At 36.9% G+C, this 20,481-nt stretch overlaps 1 protein-coding gene across 1 annotated transcript in view; it reads left to right on the forward strand.

The window, feature by feature from the left end:
• The first annotated feature begins 693 nt into the window (after positions 1 to 693).
• Positions 694 to 20,481, forward strand: part of LOC145248147 (FAD-dependent oxidoreductase domain-containing protein 1-like) — a 53,329-nt gene continuing 33,541 nt past the window's right edge. Inside the window, exon 1 of the mRNA XM_080109968.1 lies at positions 694 to 1,361. Coding sequence (XP_079966094.1) covers positions 1,014 to 1,361 — 348 coding nt within the window. The 5' untranslated portion in view covers positions 694 to 1,013. The remainder of the gene's footprint in view (positions 1,362 to 20,481) is intronic.

Here is a 20,481-nt window from a genome sequence, read left to right on the forward strand (position 1 = left end):
ATACAACTTGCTACCCAACTCCCTACATAGTACCCCTGTAGCTTGGGTCCCTGATAGTAGCCCCTACATCAAAGTGGCAATGTGCCTTGTTTGGGGTGAAAATTAAAAAAAAAAAAAAAAAAGAAAAGTGCTTAAAAAAAATACAGGTTCGTAATCAATTTAAATTTGAAACCGTGTTGATGAAACTACACGGTGTTAATAACATTTTCCCCTTTTCGACCTGCAAGGGTTAGAGGTTAGTTTGCAATCTAAAATACAGTATGCGATCCGTGATTATTTTTACATCAAATTTATATGCATACGTAAAAAAAAAAAAAAAAAAAAAATTCTTTTTACCACTAACTTTTAAAGTTTGTTTACATTAAGCGCATGAAAAGCAGAAGCAAAAAAGAAAAAAAAGACGAACACAAAAACAAAACAAAAAGATAAGAGGTTCAAGTAGTTTCCTTGAGGCATTGTATATATATATATATATATATATATATATATATATATATATATATATATATATATATACAAATTTATAGAAGACATGATAAAGAGGTGTAACTGATAGATACAAACTGACGCAAATTAAGACATATAACGATGGAATAAGCTATGCAGATTCACTTTTGTCAAAAGGCATTAACGTTAGCTCTGAAGACAGTTTTCAGGTAGACACCGCCGGTGTAGGAGTAAAAAAAATCCCTTAATTATCTGAACTTGTGCCCGCTACTTTCATCTTCGTGTTAACGCTTGACCTTTCTTCCGTGACTACACGAGTAAAGAATACGAAACCTTATTTTTTCCAAAAAGGAATCGATGCAAAAAGGATATTCCATGGTGTGTTTTAGAAGACAAATCTTTACAATGTTTTCGTAAAACAAACAGCAACTCAACGTGTGTGTGTGTGTGTGGTTATATATATATATATATATATATAAAAAGAAAACAAAAGTAACTGTTTCTTTCTTGATACCGGAGGAAAGTACATTTTGAAATAATAATCCACCACCACACTGACGACGAACATGCAGATTGCCCGAAGCAGCCGTAGCCATTTATGCCGGGTTCTCCCTCGGCGTGTTGCTCCTTCTGGAGCCAAGTTTTCAAGCCAGGGTGAGAAACCCCCGACAGAAGGAGATCCAGAAATCGTCCCACGTGCCGGCACTCATCGATCGACATGGGAGATTTTGAAAGATGAATTTCTTGCTTTGAAACAGGGTAATATCACGTCGGAGTCTGAAATCCTCAAAGTACCCCGAGAATCTGACATCATGATCATCGGTGGAGGACTAATTGGATCCTCTGTGGCTTTTTGGTTAAAACAAAGGAACCCTAAAGCCATATCCGTTACAGTCGTTGAAAGGGATCCTTCCGTAAGTAACACGATTAATACTTGTTTATTTATTTGGCGAACGTTTACGACGCCGATTGACCCGTCCCCTCACCTCACCTCCTGCTGTAAACAAATCGAAGCTTGTGTATATTGGAGATCTTTTAAACCGACGCAATCCAAGTGTAAACACTATTACGTACTTACGTGTCATGTCGAAATTAGTATAAATTAAAAAAAAAAAAAAGAAAAATGATCCCATAGAAAATTAATTACAAGTAAAATTGAATTTAATCGAATTATCGAGTTTTATCGTGTTTTAAAGTGGATGAGTTGTGCGACGAATTCAGTATGATAAACAAGGAAGATAAGGCTTGACTTGAGGGTCTAACATTTGTAAACATCGTAATTGTTGGTGATTTTTTTGTTAAAAATGCATCTAACACATTTTCTACTAACTGGATTATTTTTCGTAATGTTTTAATTCATGCTAAGTTCGAGATGGCACTAAGTACGTAATAATGTTTTCACCTGAAATGCGTTGGTTTAAAAGATCACAATGCACCAACAAATCGTTAGTGAAATTGACGTTTAACAGTCCCTAAAAATATAACGAGGTGCTTGTGCAGAATAGTGGATTTTGAAATTTTCAGGTGAGTACAATACTTATCAGTATAACTTTCAAATATTATGAGAAATGATCCAGTGGAAAATAATTTTATATTAAATTCTTTTCAGCATATAATATCTTGAATTCCACCGTGTAGTCACATCTGGAATAAATTTATGTTTTTTTTCCAAATTAAGCTGATCCTGTATTTCAGTTAATTTGCTAATTGCTAATGGAGAGTGATTAAAGTGAGAGACTATATTTCTGTTAGTTGTAATCATTGTCTTCACAGCCTGTTAGGAAAATAAATCCTTTTTTGAGATTTGCAATGTATGTATGAAGCATGATAGTGATTCTAAAGCACATTTCTTGGCACCAGCAACCATATTTGCTCCTGAATCCTACAAGACTAAGAAAACTTTATAGCAGATTTTATATATTCATCCAGAACATTGTGCAATTCTTCATTTTTTTCTTGCACCTGTGTGTATCAGGGAATTGAACAATTCTAAGCACAATTCTGCACTGTTCAAAATCATTTGAAAGCCAATGACTTTTTAAACTCAGAAAGGGAGCATTATTTGTAGTAGCTGTCCGAATATTTGTAGTCAAAGAAATGCTGCTAATTTCATCAAGATACGATTGAATTTTTGTATTTACTTTTGTAAATATATCTGAAATTATTTTTTCAGTGAAATACTTTCTGATGGAATACTGTAATTTGGACAAAGTTTTGCAATAAGCCTTTTAAATCCAACGTCAGATGTTACTAATATGGCTGCATATCAACAGCAATCATTTTTCTTATCAGATAATGGGTCTCTTGTGACTTGTGGTCATTAATATTCCAAATGTTCTTTTTAGTCAATATTAATTCTATAGTAATTTGGTGTTTCACTGGAGGCTCGTAGTTGTTGCCACTTGTTTCTGGAATGTCTGTCTCTGAACATTCATTGTGTTTCCTTTTCTTATCTGCAACTTTTGCTTCTTCTGGATGAACTTTTCTAAGATGGTTTAACATATTAGTCATTGTAAAAGATTTTGCTGATTTGCCACCCTTTGATGTGATGGTTTGACATAACTTACATCCTTAGTTTTGGGATTGATATCAAATACTTCCAGCAGAAACTGATTACCATAATAGTTGATGGCTGTTGTCAATATTTAGTTGACTTTTTTATGTATTAAAATTACTTATGTCTGATATGTAATCAGTAATTTATCTCAATAAAATATGCATTATCTAACCCATAAGAATAAAAATACATATGTAATGGTAGCACACGTCCAAAAATGAGGAACAAGAATCTGACTGATGAAGAATGCTTTGTTTTCAGTTCGCATGTCATCACAATTTGGCATAAAATTTCCACAACGTGAAAACTGAAAGATAGAGTAATAATTTTCTTTGACAGGGATTTAAAGTACAAAATAATAATGTTATTTCCATAGGAAGCAAAAGAAGGCAAATTTTCCATATGCTTACCTCTATTTGCCTTAAATTTAGTCACAAAAGGTTACAGGTTTACAACACACCATGCCTGTTACTTAAAAATATGGTGTAGACATTGCAGAGAGAGAGTCGCCAACCTGATAGGTCCTGAACTGTAATCTAGGCTTCAGCCTCTGTCCCATCGACGAGATGTTGCATCCCTCTGCCTGTTCTACAAATACTTTAATGGTGAATGCTCTGACGAACTGCAAACACTTGTACCTCCCCGACGTAACTACCCCCGACAAACCCGACAAGCTACTAAGTCTCATCCCTTTACAGTAGAGATCCCTAGGTGCAAGAAAGCCTTTTACTCCAATAGTTTCTTCTCCAGAACTGCGGGTCTTTGGAACTCTCTTCCGGGATTCTGCTTTCCCAACTGCATTGATATGCAGAAGTTCAAGTGTAATGTTAACAAACATCTTTCTACTCATCTCCCTTCATAATGACCCTGCTAATTAAGTCCCTGATAGTAGCCTCTTGCTTCAAAGTGGCACTGTGCCTTGTTTGGGGTGAAAATTGAATTAAAAAAAAATGTCTCTTCAGTATATTTTCACCAGCAAGCAAAACAGAAGTTAACTTGTCTTCATTTACAATATAATTAAATTAATATTCGTATGACAATAAAATTATGACAATAAAATTTGCTGATAAATCGACATTAGAAAATGTGTTAATCAGATTCTTAATCGATAATCAGCCAATTTGCTTATCAGTGCATTCTTATTTGATATTGAATCTCTACATCACTTGCATCCCCAAATGGGGTCATGACACTAATGCCATGGGATTGCCAATTCATTTTGAGCTGAATGTGAATATTTTATAAAACACAGTGAAAAACATTGATAGAAAGGCAAGATTTCAGTTTATCTTGGGACTTTTTATGAATAAATTTGAAATGAATCATGACTAAATAATCTATAATTCAATAATCACAGTATATAACAGATTGCTGTACAAAAAAATGAATTTATTTATATATATATATATATATATATATATATATATATATATATATATATATATATATATATAAAAGATATTTTAAAGATTGGGGTCGCTTCCTGATTGCTTGTTCTAAAATGGGTCGCCATATTTGAAAAGTTGGGAACCACTGGCTCTACGTAAAATCGAAAAACGTTAACCATTTTACTTCCAAAATGATACAAAATCTAAAAAAAATAACTTAATGAATAAATTAGCAGGACCTGTGGAAATTCCACAAGGGACTCATTCATATATAATATATTGATGTTGGCATTCTGTAGATGTTCAGTGTAAATGGTGATGCTCTGATAGATAAGTTATTTGTGAAGTCAATTTCTAAAAGCTGTCTAACACATGCCAGCATGTAAAACAGATGTAAGCCAGTAATGATGATGATGATGATGATGGTGAGCAGCAGCAGCAGCTGGTGTTCTTAAATGGTCACCGCTTCAGTACTAGATGGTCTTAAGAGCACTTCTGTGTTCTTATGGGACCAAGTCGAACATTCAAGTAGTTGTTTTTGTTTTAGAATAAAAGAATAGGTTATTTAATTATTGGAATTCTTTTATGAGATGAGTAATTTGTATATTTTCTTTATTTATTTGCGGACTATTATAGTTGTTGTTTCACGATATTTCAGCCAACTGACAAAGGCCAGAGGAATAGTTGGCCGAAACATCATGAAACAACAACTATAAAGATGAGAATAATTGTCTGCAAATCTATAAATAAAAGCGAAAATGTTTGTGTGTGCGTGCGTTTGCGTGTATGTCCAAGAAAGGCTTTTTTCTGAGAACCGATCGATCGCCTCACAACTGCTTAAAACTTTTTATATCGCGCCTAAATGATAATATCTACGAGTTAACAACCGGGTTTGCCTGTCTATTTAATTTGCCCGACTTTCAAAAGATAATGTTCAACAATTTTCGATCGCCGCATGTGCATTAAGCTTTTTCGTATAAAAATAAGAAGCGAACAAACTCGCGGTAAATAAAACACTGTCCCGCACTCAAAGTTGACGTCATTAACTCGTCAAAAACCTAAGTTTTTTTTTTCACACTTTATTATTTTCCAACTGCGTGTCAAGGCTTTTTTTTGTTGTTTTTTTAAAACAACTAACGATTTTTGTTTTCATTTACCCAAAAACACACACACCTCACAACATCCGGGCAACGCCGGGTACCTCCCCCCCATCCCTGCTAGTAAATAAATAAAATAGAGAATGGGTTAGTCTTGTATGACTGATAGGCAATCAGGACAGTGTCACCTGTTTTCTACATTTTCCCAGTTTTAGCACCCATTTTTTTAGACAGATTTTTATTAGATGTCGCTTGTTGTATTGGTAGAGCTTCTGAGTCTTTTAACACCTTTTAAAAGTGCATTTGTTTATGCTTTGGCTTAGGTCAGTTATTTTTTTATTTATTTTTTTATCTAGTTTGTTTGGTTTGAATCAATTCTTGTGCTCCTCTGTCGTTATCATCAATTATGATGATAGAATCAAAGAAAATAAATTACATAAGAAAATTGTTTTGTTGCTATCGTCTTACATGTGTGGACTTAGAATTTCAGTGTTTTTTTCACATGTCTTATCTGATAAGAAGCTAAAACAAGGAAAAAAAAAACATTATGCGTGACACTGTAGTTATTAAACTAGATTCAGTATTCTGCTAATGGATACCTGGTGCTATCAGATCAGGCTGTCTGAAGATACTGGCTCCTGATTAAAAATGCACCAAACATCTATGTTATTGTTTTTGCCTTTCTCTTTGCAAAACTTTGTCATGCTCTGCAGAGTTATAAACAAAAACATCAATTTTCCTCTACAAAACAACCAAACTAAGCACCATGAATAAATATTTGAAGATATAAAGAACTTGAAGAATAAAAACTGTGACTAAACCAACAAAGTCTCCTGTTCTGCACACATATCCAGATTTAATTTTCCTACATCCATCATATTATTATATTGTCAAAGTTCACTACTCCAAATTCAACTTGGTCTCTAAAAAACAGGCTTCTTATTCAAATCAGTAGCATGACATTTGCATATAAGTTTACAAGAAATCTCATTACTTAACGAGATCAACAACATATAAATTGAAGCAGTAGCCATTTTTTCTTTATCCTTTTTGTCTTCTACAACATACTGTATACATCACAAAATCAGGTTTGTACCAATTTTTAAGGCATATTAAAGAATTCTTTGCATGAAATAACCGATTCTCTATTGTTTCTATCAACATATGTTTTATCCCTAATATCGTAGCGAGGCAAAGCTGGATATAATCGACCAACATTTTCGGAATCTTGTAGGTTATTTTTCTTAACTTTAATATTGACAACATATGGGTAAGTTACTTGCATTTTTTTTTTTAATTTGTCTTCTTTTTTTTTTTTTTTTTTTTTTTACACGGTGGTCACCACTTATCAAGGCCCGGAAGCCACTCAGGGATAAGGGTTAATTCCAAGTACAGTACGTTAGTGTGGAGATTAGATGAAATGTTTACTTAAGGGGGCGGTTCATTAGGAATTTGTTAACGTTGGACTTGAAGACATCCAAGTTGTAGTCAGGTGGGAAGCAGGCAGAGTTCCACAGGCGTGCAGTTCTAAGAAAGAAGCTTTGTTCATGGAATCCACATTTTGATTTAAGCACAGATAAAGAGTGGGGGAAATTTTTCACAGTGGATTCAGCTAGACGGGTGTTTTTCGTGAAAGATTGGCGAGGGTGGGACTAGAGATTGGAGTTCAGACGAGCACCTGCCATGGAAATAACGATTTCACTTCATATCAAAAATGAAATACGTATGCCCAATCTGTCGTTAAAGTTGCTGGAAAAAATGGCAGATTATTCAAACACCCCATATATTCACATTGAAAGAATGGATGAGAGTTTCTTGAGCTAGTAGGTGTAGAACAGTTGAGGTAGTAGGGTTATTTGACTGGCGAGGGTCAAGCAAACCATTGGAGGAAGTGATAGGGATGGATTTCAAAGAAAGAGGGATAAATAAAGACCTGGACAGAGATAAACAAAATGCGAAACCAGCACAATACTCATTAAACTGTTGATTTCTAATGGATATTTAAAAAAACATTAACAGTATTCGTATTATTTGGATTCATCGGACTACTGTTTTCATCTTGAGTGTGATTTTCACAATGTTTCGGTCGATGTAACCTCCGACCTTCTTCAGGTGTCTCTTGTCGAACTTGGGAATGTTTCTGTCGAACTCGGAATTGCGAATTACTTAGGACCTCTATCCAGCCATGACTGACAAAACAAGAGCACGCTACCTCCATGAAGTAAATAAAGGTTTCTGCTCGAAATTCCATCCAAATTCCTAAGTTTGACAGAAACATTCTCGAGTTTGACAAGATACATCTGAAGAAGGTTGGATGTTACATCGACAGAAACGTTGTGAAAATCACACTCAAGATGAGAACAGTAGTCCAATGAATCCAAATGATTTGAATAACCAATCCTCATCTCAAAAATTCAGAAACGTCATTAACAGTGGTAGTTATTTTAAAGGTAGTTATGCAGAATACAAATCGAGGTGCTCACCGTATGTTTTTATTCAATTGGTAGGCAAAATACAGACTGGTTTTAAGTAGGATTTCAGTCCATATATAGGTACCGAAAAAATTAGTGACAAAGATAGTAGTAGTAGTAGTACTCTATAATTACTAAAACAAAGTCAGTTTTTCTCATCTGTAAAAAGACATTATAAGAATGGAACAGTGGTGTAGCAACTATTTTTGCCACCCAGTGTGGTTGTAAATTTGCTACCACCACCCCAACCCCTGCTGGCCGTTGATAATCCGTTAACCTTCAAAATTCCAGAAAGTCTTCAAAATATTTATTTTCATGGAATTACAATCAAAGATCTCAAATCCGTTTAAAAACAGTATTACACACATAAAACACAAAAAAATCATATTGTTAAAGAGCATCTCTCCCCCCTCTCTGGCTTTCTTACTCTTTCTATTTTCTCTCTGTGTGTCTCTATTAGAGAATAGAGAAAGAGAGAGGGAGAGGGAGAGAGAGAGAGAGAGAGAGGTGAATAACGTGGACAGTGGACACGTTTGCAAAAGAAGGGTCAGCTGACCAGATGACGTGGTATCATGTGATGAGGTTAGCTGATTCTTTCTTGGCAGTTGGGTTTTCGGGTGCTGAATAAGACAGACGGCTTTTCAGCTGTCCCCCCCCCCTGGGCTGGGGAGGACGCTGACGTGTATCATCAAACAAGCAAGGTTCACCTCCATTCTGTGTCGACCTTTGGAAGGTGAATAAAAACTATAAAACCATTTCATCGTCTTGGAGTGAATTCTTCATCCAACAGGCCAGCTCCCCTCCAAGAGACAATGAAAACCAGAGGAACAACCGACGACACATGAATAAAGGTATGTTAAGAAATGCATGTCCACAAACACACACCCACGAAGACATCAAAAATAAAACCATTAGAAACTAGACGATCACGTATACGAATCTCCTTGACAAAATCTCCTTTATGACACCCCCCGAATATATAACATATTCGTTTTGGTGCTCGTGACTAAGTTCACATCATCGATGTGAAGTCGAACCTGTGTTTAAGAAATACGACGTGGAAACAGGCCCTTAAAAGGGAAAGGAGATTTTAAGACAAGAAAAAAACAAAAACAAAAAAAAAAAAAACTATACAACACAATAAAATGTCTGGAAGAAAAAAAAAAAGAGAAAGAACATTATTAGAAAAAAAGAAGAAATACAAATCAATACACACACAACGATGGTCCGTTAAAACACTAAGTAATAAGGAAAAATAATAGTAAAGAGAAAAAAAGAAAAGAAAAGAAAAAAAAATTTCTGTGAGAAAAACAGTAGAATAACTTGGAAAAAAAAACAGCTATAACGAAAGACAAACTGATAAAATATTGTTAATTTTGAATTAAACAGCAAGTGTAAAACAGAAGGACAGAAAGAAAGAAAAAGAAAAAGAAAATAGAACATATGACTTGTTAGCTACAACGTGTGTGTCAGAAATGAGCCTGTCACCTTACTAAAAAAAAAAAAACATGTCAATCACGAAAGGTTTGTTGTAATAATAATTTTTGTTGCAATTTTGGACTGCGAAACTTCATGTGCTTTTAGTGAAAAGACAATGATCATGTCCTGTAAAATGATTTTTTTTCTTTTTCGCTGATTGTGCGATTTTTTTCGTAGGAATTTTTTTTTGCTGACGTGGACAAAATTTTGTTGTTTGGATTTTATTTATTGCTAAGATGGGACTTTCTGAATGCTTATAGGATATTTTTGTATTTTTTTCATTTATTTTCTTTATGTAATTGATGTGTTCTAAAATGGTATTGTGCAGGATTTTCTTACTCTGTGACATGTATTTTTTTTTCGCAGAATGGGGAGGTGGAATCTTGCTTGTGGGGTCTATGGAAAGAAGGATTAATAAAAGAAAAAATGTGTTTTTAATTAATTAAATAGTAATAATAAAATAGGGAGAAAGAAATAAGATTTAAACAGTGTAATAAATGATTTAAAAAAAAAAAAAAAAAGTTTCGGAAGAGTCAAAGGTTCAGTCGGTATTAATTTCAATTTTCGAAAAGTAGAATAAATGTTCTATTCGACATGAGTGACGTTTTGACCACATAAGTAAGGTAAAAAAAAAAAAAAAAAAAAAAGGATAAATATAGGGTTAAATAAACTATATGAAGAAATGAAAGAAAAAAGTGGGGCGTGAATGGAATTTAATTTCTGTGGCAAGCATGTTAGAATTTTGGAGAGGTGTTGAATTACATGGGTAGTTATTAATTTCATTATTCTCGGGAAATGATTCGAATTTTATTTTTTTTTATCGTGATTTCTGTTGATTTCGAGTAGAATCAACATGGAGCAAGTTTGAGTACTTCATGTGTGGAAATCCGATGTTTTCCGTGAAGCTATGTGTCTTCAAGGCAGGTTGCGCTTACCGACTTTGGAAAAAGAAAGTTTTTTCTGACATAGCAGTGAACGGAATGTATTCTGTCCAGTGTGAGCGGATCTAGTTGTAATCAACTTCAGGGAGCAAATGAAATGCCCTCTGACATGGTGTAAGGGGCAGAGGGGGTGCAATGGCTGACGTGGCCATTATGTTACGAATCGCTCAAGAGAAGATGAATGAAATATGTATGCAAGTACTTAGGAAAATAAAATGTTACCATATTGTGAATTAAAGGTACCAAAATTAAAAAAAAACCATGCTGGGTGAATTTAATTGGTATTATTAAATTAAATTATTTTGGAATAGATTTGGTTGGTTTAGTTATATTTTAGGGACGTTTAGCGCGTAGTTGCATTTTTTTTCATGAGAATTACAAGGCGATTAGGCTGTAGAAAGCAGTTTTTTCTGTTGTTTTATTTTTTTTTTATAAGCCACGGTATTGTCACAAATTAGAAAATTTGGCAGGGGAAATACTATTTTAGAGTAATGAGAACCCTGTTAAAACAATACTAGTGGTTCCAGTGAGTTGGAAGATGCCACGTAGGCCCAAGCAACGGCAATAAGTCTTGTCCAACAAAAGTCTGGCGTGCGAGGTCGCGATAATTCCTCAGGGTACGGAGCGACTGGACAGTCGGTACCAAGCCTAATCACGGGGAGATAGAAGAAAGGGAAAGATGCAGATTACGTAAGGGACAAGATAGAGCCTTATTATTTTTTTATTTTTTTAGAGGAATGTGTGAGGGATATCTGGGTTGGAATCTTGGGACTTGCTGGGAATGCGGAAAAATCACAAAGGGAAAACTACTTAGTTAGAAATTGATGGCGCATTAGTTAGGGAGTGATGATTCCGTATCTTGTCGGGTTCCAGGAACTCAAACAGGCTCCGAGTGAATCAGTGTGAAGGCGTATCTTGACTTAGACCAACCAAGGGAGTTAGTAGAAGAGCTTTGTGAAGTCCCGAAGTAGTAGATAGAATAGAACAAAGCTCCAGTAATAGGACCACTCAGAGAAAGACGTCAGGGCATTACAGTAAAGGAAAAAAAAACTGGGACTTAGGCCTATGCTGAAAGTCGAGAACGCGAGTGGGATGGTTGGGTCGGTAGAGCATCAGACTTTTAATCTGAGGGTCTGGGGTTCGAGTCCCCATGCGATAAAGCTACCACCAACATGGAGCATCCGACGTTCTGGTCGTAATTGCGATATGCTGGCCCCATTTCGAAAAAGTGATCGAAAATGGAGTCTCCATTTGTTTGGCCAAGTGGTCCAAATAAAGAGCAGAGTCAGTGGAAAATATCCAACAATGCGACCGCCTAGACAAGATGTATATCTGCAAAGCTGTATCTTTGTCTAACTTGGAAGCAAGTTAATGTCTAGGAGGGACTTTTGAGAAGCAGCAGAAGGGTTGATAGTGTTGTAGAAGAGTACTGGTGCCTGATCTTTCTTGGAAAAGGGGTGAGTCCGGAAAGTGAAAAAATAAAGATGTACTTCGGACATAATTATTTTTTTTTAGTTAGTTAGTTATTAAAAATGTATGGCTTGCCATACATTTTGATAAAAAAGGGGTGGAGGAATGTTAAAGAGCATCTCTCCCCCCTCTCTGGCTTTCTTACTCTTTCTATTTTCTCTCTGTGTGTCTCTATTAGAGAATAGAGAAAGAGAGAGGGAGAGGGAGAGAGAGAGAGAGAGAGAGAGGTGAATAACGTGGACAGTGGACACGTTTGCAAAAGAAGGGTCAGCTGACCAGATGACGTGGTATCATGTGATGAGGTTAGCTGATTCTTTCTTGGCAGTTGGGTTTTCGGGTGTTGAATAAGACAGATGGCTTTTCAGCTGTCCCCCCCCCCCTGGGCTGGGGAGGACGCTGACGTGTATCATCAAACAAGCAAGGTTCACCTCCATTCTGTGTCGACCTTTGGAAGGTGAATAAAAACTATAAAACCATTTCATCGTCTTGGAGTGAATTCTTCATCCAACAGGCCAGCTCCCCTCCAAGAGACAATGAAAACCAGAGGAACAACCGACGACACATGAATAAAGGTATGTTAAGAAATGCATGTCCACAAACACACACCCACGAAGACATCAAAAATAAAACCATTAGAAACTAGACGATCACGTATACGAATCTCCTTGACAAAATCTCCTTTATGACTCCCCCGAATATATAACAATATTACGACCTTAAAAACTCACTTTGGTATAAAATTTCAGATTTTTTTGTTGTTAGCTTTTTATTATTTTAATTTTTTCTATTTTCACCCCTGCAAAATTCCGCTTCCTGGCACCTCCCGCCCTCCTCCCTTTATTATGCCACTGGAAAGGAAACACTGCGGCCACACGTTAATCTAAAATGGCCACACTAGCTGCCAATACCTAATGTGTGTTTTGTGGTCATTATCAATCGATTTTATTCAATATACTAAATTCCTAATGATTCCAAGGAAAATCGCTCTGCCAAACAAGTCATACTTAGAGGTGGTAGCAAAATGCTTCCTCATTCATTGTTATTTCCTCCTTCTACTCCAGTTTACACCATTACCAAATATTTCATAGGGTTCAATTATTACATGCATCTGTGATTATTTCATTTTAGCATTTATTTATTTATTAATGCTCATCTAATACTCATTAAATCTGTAAATAATGAACGCTCTCTGTCGTTTCCATTTTTCGGCTTCAAGCAATTTAATTGGCTGCTCAGATTTGTTTCACGGTTTAATAGATTGCATTTTTGAACACTTTCAAAATGATGGAGCTAAATTTCAGTATGGCTTCTCGGCTTAACTCGCTTCGACAAAAAACATAAAAACTTCTGCTTACCACACATAACACTATGACACAGACTTCCAGACTGCTTACCACGAATAATACACAGAGTTTTATTAGTTTACAACTGGTAATCATTACTCAGATGTGACTTTCCTCAGGGCATTCATTGTAAGCCATAAACAACAGTTTTTTCTATTAAAATTTCTTTATTTTGGAGATTTTACTCTTTGCCATTAAACAGACTGCCATTTATCATTGAGAAACTTTTTTATTTCCTTCACAAACCATTAAAAAACTAATACATTTATAAAATAATATCTAACACGCATTCACACGGGGGGGGGAAAAAAACACGTTCAGCAATCACCAACAAGCAGCATGTGTCCAGCCTGCTGCTGCTGCTTCTTTGCATTCTTATTCATCATTTTAGGGAGATGGAGTCAAGGACTTCCATTCAGTTCATTCCCACGTTTCCAAGTTTCGAGCATTACAAAAGATAAATATCCTATTTCAGTCACAAAACATTCTTTCATATATGGTATATATTACAAATTTTTCTTTCTTTTTATATGTGATATATTCAAGCGCTTATCAGTTAATATATGCATACTTATGCACAATACTAACCGTGATGAAATAATATTATCTATAATATAAAGGGCAAAAATCTGTTTGAATATATGTATGTTTGTATGTCTGCCTAAAACTTTTGACAGAGGCGACAGATTTTCACGAGATTGGTATCATTTTGAAGACGACAAATGAAAAATTGTCCAAAAACATTAATTCCTTCACCCTCAACTGGGTACTTTTCTACAGGGAGGGTCGATTTTTCCGCTGACATTTTTTGCAAGTCATTCAACCCTCGCATTCACGACATCACTTAAAACACATAATTTCGACCGCCCGTGACATCACAACCATGATAGGCACATCAGTAAAACAGTTTGTTTTTTTCACCTCTTTTTCCTCTAGTGCGTTACGGGTTCGAGCCTGTATACTACTCCTATTTTTTTTTCTTTTGCGCTCGCAATTTTCTTTCTTTGTTTTTTCTTTTTTGTTCAACCAACACCCTTACACCTTCACTTTCTTTTCCGCCTTTGCGTCATGGGTTCAAGCCTGCCTGCCTAATACAACTTTTTCTTTTTTTGCTCAACATACACCTCCAAACACCCGGGCAAGCAGTACTTATAAACCTATTCTTAACATGGGAGGCACTAACAATTTAATAAACAATAAATATTGAATAACTTGAACAGTGTACACAAGTGAACGTGAGTAAACACCAATACCTGCAAGTAACTGCCTCAATACAGCAGTACTCTCCACTGCCATCAAATGAAAGTAACCACCTTTAAAAAGCTTTAACTTCCAGTTACCCCCATAACAGTCATAATCACCATTAAACGAAAGTACTTGCCACTGGATGACAGTACCTGACAATTGAAAACAGGTGATTTCATTTTCGAGTAGTCTAATGGACGTCAAAAATAGTTGTGATTGATAGTGACTGACAATGCCTGATAGTTGTAGAGGCAGTCAGTGACCACCAAACACCTCAAAACACCACTAAGCACCAGTGGCCACCAGTGCTCTCTACAGCCATTGAAAACAGGCAATTTAATTTCAGAGCAGTCGTAAGTAATCACCCTAAACCAACACTAATCACCAGTAACTGCTAGTGTCGACAATTGAAGACAGGTGATTTCATTTTGGCACAGTCAAGATGCAGACAATGGTCATGATCAACACTGACCGACAATGACCAATATTTGCAGAGGCAGCTAGTGCCCATTAAGTAAATGCAATGAATTTCAAATTATAAAATCGAGTTTGATTTTCTTTTGTATTGATAATTTTAGAAAATGAGAACAAATTACTAAAAAAAATCATTCCACCTAAAAATGGATACCTGTTTTTGGATAAACACCATTTGTCAATTTACGATTACAAAACTGAAAGCCATCAAGTAGATACCAGAATAAAGAGTGTAAATAGCAACATCAGAGTGACAGAGATTCGGGAAATGGGACAGTAACATGAGGGGAAAGGAGGAAACTATACAGTAACACCAGAGAATAGGCTAAATGTGGGGTAACACCAGAGAAAAGGCTAAATGTGGGGTAACACCAGAGAAAAGGCTAAATGTGGGGTAACACCAGAGAAAAGGCTAAATGGGGGGTAACACCAGAGAAAAGGCTAAATGTGGGGTAACACCAGAGAAAAGGCTAAATGTGGGGTAACACCAGAGAAAAGGCTAAATGGGGGGTAACACCAGAGAAAAGGCTAAATGGGGGGTAACCAGAGAAAAGGCTAAATGGGGGGTAACACCAGAGAAAAGGCTAAATGGGGGGTAACACCAGAGAAAAGGCTAAATGGGGGGTAACACCAGAGAAAAGGCTAAATGTGGGGTAACATCAGAGAACATTAGAGAAAAGGCTAAATGGGCGGTAACATCAGAGAAAAGGCTAAACGGGGGGGGGGGGTAACAGAAAAGGCTAAATGGTAACACCAGAGAAAAGGCTAAATGAGGAGTAACACCCGAGAAAAGGCTAAATGGGGGGTAACCAGAGAAAAGGCTAAATGGGGGGTAACACCGGAGAAAAGGCTAAATGGGGGGTAACACCAGAGAAAAGGCTAAATGGGGGGTAACACTAAAGAAAAGGCTAAATGGGGGGGGGGTAACCAGAGAAAAGGCTAAATGGGGGTGTAACCAGAGAAAAAGCTAAATGGGGGATAACCAGAGAAAAGGCCAAATGTAACATCAGAGAAAAGGCTAAATGGGGGGTAACAGAAAAGGCCAAATGGGGAGGTAACATCAGAGAAAAGGCTAAATGGTAACATCAGAGAAAAAGCTAAATGGTAACACCAGAGAAAAGGCTAAATGGTAACATCAGAGAAAAGGCTAAATGGTAACACTAGAGAAAAGGCTAAATGGGGGGTAACACCAGAGAAAAGGCTAAATGGGGGGTAACACTAGAGAAAAGGCTAAATGGGCGGTAACATCAGAGAAAAGGCTAAACGGGGGGGGGGTAACAGAAAAGGCTAAATGGTAACACCAGAGAAAAGGCTAAATGGGGAGTAACACCCGAGAAAAGGCTAAATGGGGGGTAACCAGAGAAAAGGCTAAATGGGGGGTAACACCGGAGAAAAGGCTAAATGGGGGTAACACCAGAGAAAAGGCTAAATGGGGATAACACTAGAGAAAAGGCTAAATGGGGGGGGGTAACCAGAGAAAAGGCTAAATGGGGGTGTAACATCAGAGAAAAAGCTAAATGGGGGATAACCAAATGTTACCATTTAGCCTTTTCTCTGATGTAACATCAGAGAAAAGGCTAAATGGTAACACCAGAGAAAAGGCTAAATGGTAACATCAGAGAAAAAGCTAAATGGTAACATCAGAGAAAAAGCTAAATGGTAACATCAGAGAAAAGGCTAAATGGTAACACCAGAGAAAAGGCTAAATGGGGGGTAACACTAGAGAAAAGGCTAAATGGGGGGTAACACCAGAGAAAAGGCTAAATGGGGGGTAACACTAGAGAAAAGGCTAAATGGGGGGTAACACCAGAGAAAAGGCTAAATGGGGGGTAACACTAGAGAAAAGGCTAAATGGGGGGGGGTAACCAGAGAAAAGGCTAAATGGGGGGTAACAGAAAAGGCCAAATGGGGAGGTAACACCAGAGAAAAGGCTAAATGTGGGGTAACACCAGAGAAAAGGCTAAATGTGGGGTAACACCAGAGAAAAGGCTAAATGGGAGGGTAACACCAGAGAAAAAGCTAAATGGGGGGGGTAACATTAGATAAAAGGCTAAATGGGGAGGTAACCAGAAAATATTTCTCTGGTTACCTCCCCATTTAGTAACCAGAGAAAAGGCTAAATGGGGGGGGGTTAACCAGAAAAGGCTAAATGGGGGGTAACCAGGGAAAAGGCTAAATGGGGGGTAACATCCGATAAAAGGCTAAATGGTAACACCAGAGAAAAAGGTAAATGGAGGGGTAACCAGAGAAAAGGCTAAATGGGGGTAACACCAGAGAAAAGGTTAAATGGGGGGTGGTAACTAGATAAAAGGCTAAATGGGTAACATCTGAGAAAAGGCTAAATGGGGTGTAACATCTGAGAAAAGGCTAAAAGGGGTGTAACATCAGAGAAAAGGCTAAATGGCGGGGTAACACCAGAGAAAAGGCTAAATGGGGGGGGGTAACACCAGAGAAAAGGCTAAATGGGTGTTAACACCAGAGAAAAGGCTAAATGGGGGGGGGTAAGATCAGAGAAAAGACTAAATGGGGGATAACACCAGAGAAAAGGCTAAATGGGGGTAACAGAGAAATGTTAAATGGGATAGTAACATCAGAGAAAAAGAAAAAATGGGTTATTAACACCAAGGAAAGAGAGGAAATGGAACAGTAACATCTATAATATTAAAGTGAAAATATGTTTTGTATGCCCGGCAAAGGATTCGAGAGGGCGGGGTACCATTTCTTACAAATTTTTATATATATACTCCCTAGATTATGATATCTCCGATTTACAAAAGGAGGTTGTGTCTATCTTTTATTTGAGCGACTTTTATGTAACAAAATTCACGCTATTTCTTCCTCTCGTATGTTCATTCATGCTTTGTTGTATATAAAAGCGAAACTATAAAAGTGAGATCATGTTCTTGGCCTTTCATACTCACACGTCCATTAAGCAATCAGCTTTGATCAATCTGGTAGAAACCCCTCATATCAGACAATTGCTATTCATTTGGACACTCCCCTTTTATGGGGAGCTGGTTTTCCCCAACACCTTGGGGAAACAAACAAATAGGGCAGCTGTCTTAAAGCCAGAATTAACTGCATGATTTAATTTCTCTATGGCGTGATGTTTGTCCTAGAAAAGCAGACATTCATTTATGCACCTGCGTTTTTTTAAGCATTTAATTTGAACGATTCTCATTTCCTCTGCCCTCTTAGCGTAGAAGTAACATGTCATGCTTTCTTTTCTGACTTCACCTCAAGGCTTCGGGTTCCAGCTTACCTGCCTACCAAAACTTTTTTTTCTTTCACTTTTTTTCCCCTACACACACACCCACAAACACCCGAGCAACGCCGGGCACCTTCGCTAGTCTATATATATAAAAGGCAAAATGTGTGTGCACATTTTTTGTATGTCTGGCAAAGGCTTTTTTCGGGGGTTCTCTGTGAGGTTACTATTTCTTCAAACTTTTTATATGCCGTGTAGATTGTAATATCTACGATTTGCGAACGTGCATCGCATCTAGATTCATTTACATCGACTTTTACAAACCCTTTATATCTTACAATTGCTATTCATTTATGGGGAGCTGGTTTCTCCCCACCCCAATATCTTAGGGAAACAAAACTAGCAAAAGTTGGGTAAACAAACCCCCAAAAAAACTGCCTTGCAGTAAAAGTTAACTGCAGGATTTCTATGGCGTGATATTTGATCTCATTAAATACACACACCTGTCAGTTCAGTTTTTAATCCTTAAATAAATTCAAACATTCGTCTGTTATTCTCCCTTGCTGGCCGAGCGGTAACATGTCAGGTTTTTTTCACACTTTATTTTCCACCTTTGTCTCAAGGTTTCTGGTTCGATCCTTCCTACCTACCAAAACTTTTTTTTTTTTGTTATCATTTTTTTTTTATATATTTCTTTTTATCTACCCCCTCTCAACACACACAGCTCCAAACACCCAGGCAACGCAGGGCACCTCTGCTACTCTATTATGGGCGCGAGCATTTGTGTATGTCCATGAAAGGCTTTTTGCATCAAGCTTTTCACGTCGGTTGATTTTGTGAGAAGTTTTCGCATACTTCCAAGATCGTAATATCTTGCATTCGTAAATGGATATCCTTTCTTTCATTTTTTTTGATCGATTTAAAAAAAATTCCTACCGTGCCATCGTTTCCAGTGTGTTTGTCTTTTTCATATAAATAAAGCGAAACTATTCGAATGCAAACGCCTGACCTTCAGGCCGGGTAGTATCTGTTCTGTAATTGGTCCTTGGTCAATGTAGGGGAAACCCTTCATACTAAGACAATTACTATTTATTTGGATACTGTCAGAGTGCCCCCTTTTGGGGGAGAGCTGGTTTTCCCCCCCACATTAAAAACGATCTTGTGTCTAATTTGCTTTCGTGGGAGGTTTAAAAGCAAGTCATCTTTTGTTTTTGATTGACTTCGTTAAATTTGAATGATTTAAACTTCCGGTCACGTCATGGAGTAACGGTAAGTCATCAGATTTTCTTTCACTTTATTTTCCACCTTTGCATCATAAGTTCAAGCCGGCCTCCCTACTACCACTTTTTTTTTTTTTGCTCAACACACACCTCCAAACACCCGGGCAACACCGAGCACCCAGGCTAGTCTATATATATATATAAAGAGCAAAATGTGTGTGTTTGTATGTCGGCCAAAATCTTTTGACAAATGCGATGGATCCTCACGAGATCAGTATCGTTTTAAAGCTCAATCCTTAAAATAGATAGAAAAATTGGCCAAAAACATACATTCCTTCACCCTCAACTGGGCAGTTTTTTTTACAAGGAAGGGTCGGTTTTGCATTGACATTTTCACAAGTCATTGTCTCCGTTGGATTGGCTACGCTTAATTTCAACACTCACAACTTCTGATTGTGCCATGGAGGCATCAGCTAAGACGTTATGTTTTTTTAACCTTTTTTTTCTCCTTCGCATTACGAGTTCAACCTTGTATGCCTACTACCACTTTTTTTTTAATACCTCTCTCCACCCAGGCTTCTGTTGTTTTGATGTCCCCCTCCCTGCTACTACCACTTTTTACCCCCCCCACACACACACACACCCGGGCAATGCCCCCAGTTTATATATCTATAACATAAAGCTGAACGTCTGTGTGTGTGTCTGGTCACGAATAGGATCCTATATGGTTGACTATTATAGAAAATTGATCACATATAATGATAGAAGATGTATCAAGACACAGGAATGGGTATGTTTGATCTGGCATAATGATTATTCATTAAAATTGTGGGGTATGCGTACGAGACTGGTCCACAAAGTATGGAAATAAAAAATTTAAAAAATTATAAAAAAATGTTTACAAGTGTTTTTGATATAGATGTACATAATAATACTTTGATAAGTATGTTTTAACTTAAATAGGAATGGTATAATAAAATTGTGGGGTCTGCGTTCGCGCCTGGCCTCCATAGAATGGAAATAGGCACAAACTTTAATAAAGACTTTTCATATCTATCTGTGTAAATATACTTTGATAATTATGTTTCAGTTTGAAGAAATATGCTATAATAAAATTATGGGGTGTTCGTTCGCACCTGAC

The sequence above is a fragment of the Euprymna scolopes genome, chromosome 26, assembly GCF_053919585.1.
Source record: "Euprymna scolopes isolate OS-2025 chromosome 26, ASM5391958v1, whole genome shotgun sequence".
Lineage (NCBI taxonomy): Eukaryota > Metazoa > Mollusca > Cephalopoda > Sepiida > Sepiolidae > Euprymna > Euprymna scolopes.